Source organism: Coregonus lavaretus (assembly GCF_964263955.1).
Source record: "Coregonus lavaretus genome assembly, chromosome: 9".
In the NCBI taxonomy this organism is placed as follows: Eukaryota; Metazoa; Chordata; class Actinopteri; order Salmoniformes; family Salmonidae; genus Coregonus; species Coregonus lavaretus.
This window is the reverse complement of record NC_139996.1, coordinates 27,433,585-27,440,147: the sequence shown is the minus strand read 5'-3', so window position 1 is coordinate 27,440,147 and position 6,563 is coordinate 27,433,585. Positions and strand designations below refer to the sequence as shown.

Sequence of the window (6,563 nt, the reverse complement as noted above, 5' to 3'; positions counted from 1 at the left end):
TTTTTGATATTTCTATATTTATGTATAAGCATGTACAAGAGAGAAAAAACTGTCTCCATTTTGCACTTTGTACAAAAGAAAGTTACCGTCTTCTTTGTGCATTCTATTGCATGGACTGGTGAGCAGTGCGGAGAGGAGAAGAGGAGGGGGTACAGTCAGATCTATATAGAAATCCACCCAGTTAGATCCACCCAGTTAGATCCACACAGTTAGATCCACACAGTTAGATCCATAGTAAGGCCAGCATGAGTCCCTCAGATCTGGGTTTCCTGGACCTTCTCCTTGGTGTGAGTGGTCTTAATGACATAGGGCTCTGAGATGGTGCTGATGAGTCTGTGGTGCTGCTGATGATGCTGGCGGCTGGATGAGTGGTGCAGGGAGTTTCCCAGGTTGTTATGGGTCCAGTGAGCCCCGTAAGCAGCTCTGTCCCTGTCCATGTCCCTGTCTCTGTCTCTGTGGAAGGACGATGAGGATGATGAGATGTATCTTGTTTTTAAGATGGTGGGCAGAGCCAGCCCCGTCTCCTCAGACTCGCTAGAACCCGACCTGGCTGGTGGAACCTCGGGAACCTCCTCGTCCATCTGGATGATCTCGATGGTCCGCGCTGCCGCCACCGTGCTCCGTTGCTGGTGCCGCTTACGCAGCTTGTAGAAGGCAATCAACATGGCAGCAGCAAGGAGCGTCACGGCAACGAAGCAGCCAATGATGATCTTAGTTGTCTTCACGACCTCATCCAGGCTGGCTGAGGGGTGGATGGGGCCACGGGCCGTGGGGAGAGACACCTGGCGGGGGGTCTGGGTGCTCTGGAGCAGCATGGTGGGAGTGGAGATGAAGACGGGCTGGAACACGGAGGGCGAGGCTGGGACAGTGGGTTTGGGTTTGGGGGTCTCCTCTATGGTGGGCTCCAGCACCTCCACAGTCACTGTAGTGAAATAGGACAGGTTGGAGGTGTTGAGCTCGGCATTGCTGACATTCAGGTAGGCTGAGGCGTTGGAGTTACCTGCCATGTTAGTCACCATGCAGGTGTAGACACCCGTGTCCAACGGCAAAACATTGGAGAAGTTGAGCGTTCCGTCATTGAGGACAGAGATCCGAGGGTGAGCTGAGCCGTGGGTCAGAACGGTCCCGTTAGGAAGCAGCCATCGGACCGACGACATGGAGGCCGTAAGACACTTGAGCTCAGCCACTCTCTCTGCAGAGATGTTAAGGTCCCTAGGAGCATCCAGGATGAAGGGAGCAGAGCACTGGAATGTAGTCTGGTCCACCTCCACCAGGTATCGTCCTCTCATGTGGGCAGGGGAGTGGCAGCGGCCGCAGCAGGTGGAGTTAGTGGGGATGTACTCCCTTAGCCACCAGGACAGCCACACCACGTCACAGTCACACCTCCAGGGGTTGTGGTGGAGATGGAGCTCCACCAGGTACTGCAGCGGGGCAAAGAGGTCATGGGGGAGAGACGACAGGTTATTATGGGCTAGATTCAGCTCCACCAGCGCCGTGATGTCATCGAAGGCGTTTCTCTCGATCATGGTGATCCCAGAGTTCATAATCCAGAGTTTCTGTAGCGAATGCAGGCCGCGGAAAGAGCCGGGCTTCATCTCAGGGAAAGTGTTCTCAGACATCTCCAGCTCCTCCAGGCCCGTTAGGGGAGACAGGACAGGCATCTCCCTGAGGTTACACATCCCCAGGTTCAGGTACTTGAGGTTCTGCAGGCCCTCAAAGGCCCCATCAGAGATGTACTCCAGCCTCCTGAGCTCCCCCAGGTCCAGCCTCATCAGAGAGGGCACCCTGTTGAAGGCATAGGAGGGGATGCTCTCGATGGGGTTGTTCCTCAGCCACAGCTCCCTCAGCTTGGACAGGTACTCAAAAGCCCCGCTGGGGATCCCCGTCAGTCTGTTGTCAAACAGCTCCAAAGTGTTGAGGCTGGTCAGGCCGTTGAAGGCCCCCACCTCGATTTGCCTGATGGCGTTCCTGCCCAGCTGCAGCACCTCCAGATGGTGTAGGTGTCTGAAGGTGTCAGCCTGGATGGTCTCGATGCTGTTCTCCATCAGGTTGAGGTACCTGGTGTTGGTGGGGATCCCGGGGGGCACCTTGACCAGGCCACGGCGTGTACACACCACCTTACCAATCTGGTTGGTGCAGGAGCACACCGCCGGACAGTTCTGGGGGTTGGGGGGAGGACCCAGGCCGGCAGGCTGGCACACACTGAAAGCTGGCACCATGGTGAGGGCTAGCAGGGCGAGCAGGGCTGCGTTCCAGGTGGGCTGCAGAGAAACCCGGCCCACAGTACTCATGTTGCGGAGGGCTCATTATTCAGCATGTTGGGGGGAGACGGACGCTAGAGGAGGACGCACCACCCTCCTACCCTGGCTGGAGCAAGGACAGGATTCGCCACGCCATCGACGGGACTGGGAGACGCTACACATAGATAGACAGGGAGAGAAAGAGAAAAAAAGATAAAGAGAGGGAGAGAGGGAGAGAGGAAGTCAGAAAGAGAGATGGAGAGTGATAGGGGGCAAGAGGAAGAGAGAGAGGGGGAAGAGGGGGAGGGAGAGAGATTATGTGAAGGCAGAGCAGCAGCAGAGGAAAGGCTTTGCAGTGATCACCTACCACATTAGTTCTGAAACGGTCCCTTTCTTCTTCTTTTCTGAATATCACAAAAAACAATCACGAACCAGAGTCATGTGTAATTCCCTTTCCATGGAAAAACAGAAATTTCCTCTGGAAAGTGGTGGTAATGTCTGTGTGTTAACTAATGGAACAAAATGTCTCCTGTTAGCCGGTGGTGAGAGTGGAGCAGAGCAGCGTGTAGAGACTAGAGGCTCGGTGGGAAAGGACAGGCCGTGTGGGTTAAGCTAAGCAGGTGACTGGCGTCCCCCGGCTCTCTTCCTCTCCCCCGCAGACACACGGCCCCTCTGTTGACGAATCACACTGCTCCATCAAGCAGTAAAAGCCAGACACACTGAGCAGAAGGGGAAAAAATGACAGAATACCAACAAAAAAAATCCACCGGTCTGGCAGGTCCTCGTGCGTGTGTGTGTGTTTCTGTGTGTGTGTCGGCTGAGAGCCCTCCGTCTCGGTGACTTTGCCGAAGGCTAGCTGGTGCCTGATTAGCCCCGCTCTGATGGATGGGGAAAGAGAGAGAGAGAAAAGCTAAAGGACTCCTGACAGAGTCATCCCCCTCTACTCTCTTTTTCTTTCTTCTCTTCTGGTCCTCTCCCTGCGTTGGCTTGCCTGGCCATGGCTATAGCAGCTGCAGCCTGCCGCGTGCAGCACAGTTAGCAATATTCCTCCTGAGGGGATGGGGGGGAGGTGAAGAGATGGTGGTGCTGGTTGGAGAGGGGTGAGGAGGAGGAGAGGGAGCGCAGTGCTGCCGGAGCTACGCTTTAGAGAGAGAGAAGCAGAGGGAGAGGAAAAAGCAGTCAAAGGAGAGAGAGTGCTCTTGTCCTCTCCTCAGTATCAGCGAGGGAAAAATAGAGAGAAGTGAGAGAGAGAGAGAAAAATAGAGAGAGAGAGAGAGAGAGAGAGAGAGAGAGAGAGTAGACTCCTGCTGTGTCGACGCGATGGTGGCTGTGCAGGGTATCTGTAACCGATTTCCGTAAACAGAGGCAGGTATGGAGGGTTCCTGGCCTGGTGCTCTCCCCCCCGAGGTGTGTGTCTCTCTGTCTGTCCTGGTTGTCTACTAGTTGATCCCCGGGGCTGAGCTCAGGGATGAGGGCTGTAGGGATGAGGTGAGGTAGCAAGTTGTGGCAGTTAGCTCTGTGTGTGGCTGACAAGCTCCCGACTGGCTGCTGGACTACTGCAGTAACCACGGTGGAGGAGAGAGAGGGGGAGAGAGAGAGCAAGAGGGAGAGAGGGGAGAGAGCAAAAGGTAGAGTGAGAGAGCGGAAGATAGTGGCAGCAAACATCACACCGTCACAACAGCATTCCAATCCCCCTCTCCTCTTCTCTTGTTGTTGTTTATTGTACAGTCTCTCTCTTTTTTTCCTGTGTATGTATGTGTGTGTGTGTGTGTGTGTGTGTGTGTGTGTGTGTGTGTTGCGGGGAGCTAAGACTCTCTATGCCCCCTCCCTTTGTCCTTCAGAGGGAACGTGAATGTAATGCTGACGTACTCCTCTCCCTCTCAGACGTGGCTCACACAGCCACTCGCGCACACACACACGCACACGCACGCACGCACGCACGCACACACACACACACACACACACACACACACACACACACATACACACATACACACACACACAGAGCATTAGTGCAGTGTATTGGTTTGATGCAATGTAACTCTGTATTAATACATTCAACACCCTCCTCTCTCTGCTCAAAATGAGATCTCTGTCCTGTATCTCAGAGAGAGAGAGAGCGAAAAGGGTGTAGAGGGGGAAGACAAGAGGTTTAATATCTCTGTCAACTCTAACCCTCAGAGCATTTCTATATGTTTCTTCCCCATCCGTTCTCCTTCCCAGAGCACAGAGCACAGTCAGCAATGCTGCTGAACAGATACACCTTACTGTGTGTACCAGCCTATTTTCCACTTGTAAAACATTATGTCACTAAATATTAATCACACGCATGATGACAAAAAGACTGTACAATATGATATTGTTAATGAGGTGCTGTGTGTGTGTGTGTGTGTGTGTGTGTGTGTGTGTGTGTGTGCATCTGCGTGTGTGTGTGTGCGTGTGGGGGATCTCTGACATCATTGAGGATAGAGCAGTGCTGACTCAGCTTCTCTCTGCTGGACAATCTTCTCTCCCCTCCTCCTCTCCTCCTCTCCTTTCCTCTCTACCTCCCCTCCTCTCCCAGATAGAACTAGAGAGGAAGAGGGAGGGAGATAGATGAGGGAGGCTAATGCACAACATTCTCAGTGAGAAGGAATGAGAAGGAAAAAGAGAGGGAAGAGATGGAGGGATGAGGGATGAGGAGAGAGCAGAGCTGATAGCGCTGGATTAAGTGTCATTTGAATGCAAGAGGAGGAGTCTCCCTCTCTCTCTCTCTGCCTTTAGTTAATGGTCACATCTCTCTCTCCATCTCTCTCCCTCTCTCTCCATATCTCTCCCTCTCTCTCCATCTCTCTCTCTCTCCATCTATATCTCTCCATCTCTTTCTCCATCTCTGCTTTCGTTCAGACTAGCTTCTGGGGGTGTAGTAAAGAGCTGTTCATTTCACAACAGAGCAGCACTGCTGCCTCGTTTAAGCATACAGTACATATAGCCAATCATATACACCGCTTCGTCAATTCCATTTTAATTCAAGTCAATTTAGGAAATGAATTGGACATGATTTGAATTGAAAATGCCATCATGTGAAGAGGGTATTGTAAAACCCACGCTCCATGTCCAATCAGCTTCCTAAATTGACTGGAAGCAGGTGTATAGAACATTCTATAGTAGGACACTAACACACTGTGTCGATATGTGGCTCAACACAGCAGCATTGGTATTCCTACACACTCATTCACTCTCCTCTCATGTGGACCCTAATTGCAATGTATATTGTAATTATGTGATGAATAATGGTTTTGCTATTGTAGGCTACTATATAATGGTATTGTAATTATAATATATCCTATAATGGTATTGTAATGAAAGTATATAAATGATGGTGTTGTAATTGTGTGATACAATGTGGTTTCACATAAAACACTAGAAAATGCTGAAGTATGTTAAATATGTTAGGTACAGGAGAGAGGGGGAGAAGGAGTGCTGAAGAGATGGGGAAAGATAGAGATAGAGAGAGAGGGAGAAAGGGAGAGAGAACAACAGAAAGGGATAAAGAGAGAGAGAGAGCTCCTCTGAGGTGAGGCAGTGTTTTTGCAGGCAGAAGTAAGGCAGGCAGGCAGGCAGGCAGGCAGGCAGGCAGGCAGGCAGGCAGGCAGGCAGCAGAGAGTGGCTCTAATTGATGGCCATGGCTGAGGTTGTGGCTGCACCGTTAATAACATTACAAGGGCCATGAACATGGAAAGGTCACTTAGCACACTGAATATATGACATCCCTCACCCTCTGTCTCAAACACTCTCCCTCTCCCTCTCTCCGTCCTCTGTGTTCCATGCATCAGCAGTCCCTAAGCCAGTGTAGGTGAGGGGCAAGTTGAAAAGGGGTAGACCAGGGGCTTTCTTTGTAGTGATGTTGAGTTCACTGGTCTCTGTTCACTGTGTTCAATGAGGCATGGGACAAACATTTATCACCTACCAGAGGGAATGTACAGAGTAAACTTTTATGATTTGTTATACTGTAGGTTTAGAGACTAGCGTGGTTGTGGGGAGGTTGTGGGGAGGTTTGAGGGCAGCAGGTAGCCCAGAGGTCAGAGAGGTTGCAGGTTCAAATCCCATGGTGGGTGATAGTGGTCCACTCTCTGGGGCCATGATAGGTCGTTAGTGTCTGACCCAGTGAGTTGGACCAATGCTGTTGTAGTGTAATGGGTCAGAGTATGTGTTGCGTGCTGTAACTAGGTAAATAAGGGCCAATGGGCCATCCTGATAGATCAGCTGGGAGTGCAGTGTCCTCTATGTTCTCTCTCTCCTCACTGAGGGGGGTATGGATTAACTGGAGGGCCTCAAGGTCTG

General features: G+C 51.6%; 1 protein-coding gene across 1 annotated transcript; it reads right to left on the bottom strand.

Annotated features, from left to right (window-relative positions):
• Window positions 1-254: 254 nt before the first annotated feature.
• Window positions 255-2,291, bottom strand: LOC311135051 (leucine-rich repeat-containing protein 4-like; the record flags this gene model as incomplete). The annotated part of the gene is made up of 1 exon (XM_084168914.1): window positions 255-2,291. One exon carries the CDS (start codon window positions 2,289-2,291, stop codon window positions 255-257), a length of 2,037 nt encoding a protein of 678 aa, XP_084025040.1.
• Between the last annotated feature and the right edge of the window lie 4,272 nt (window positions 2,292-6,563).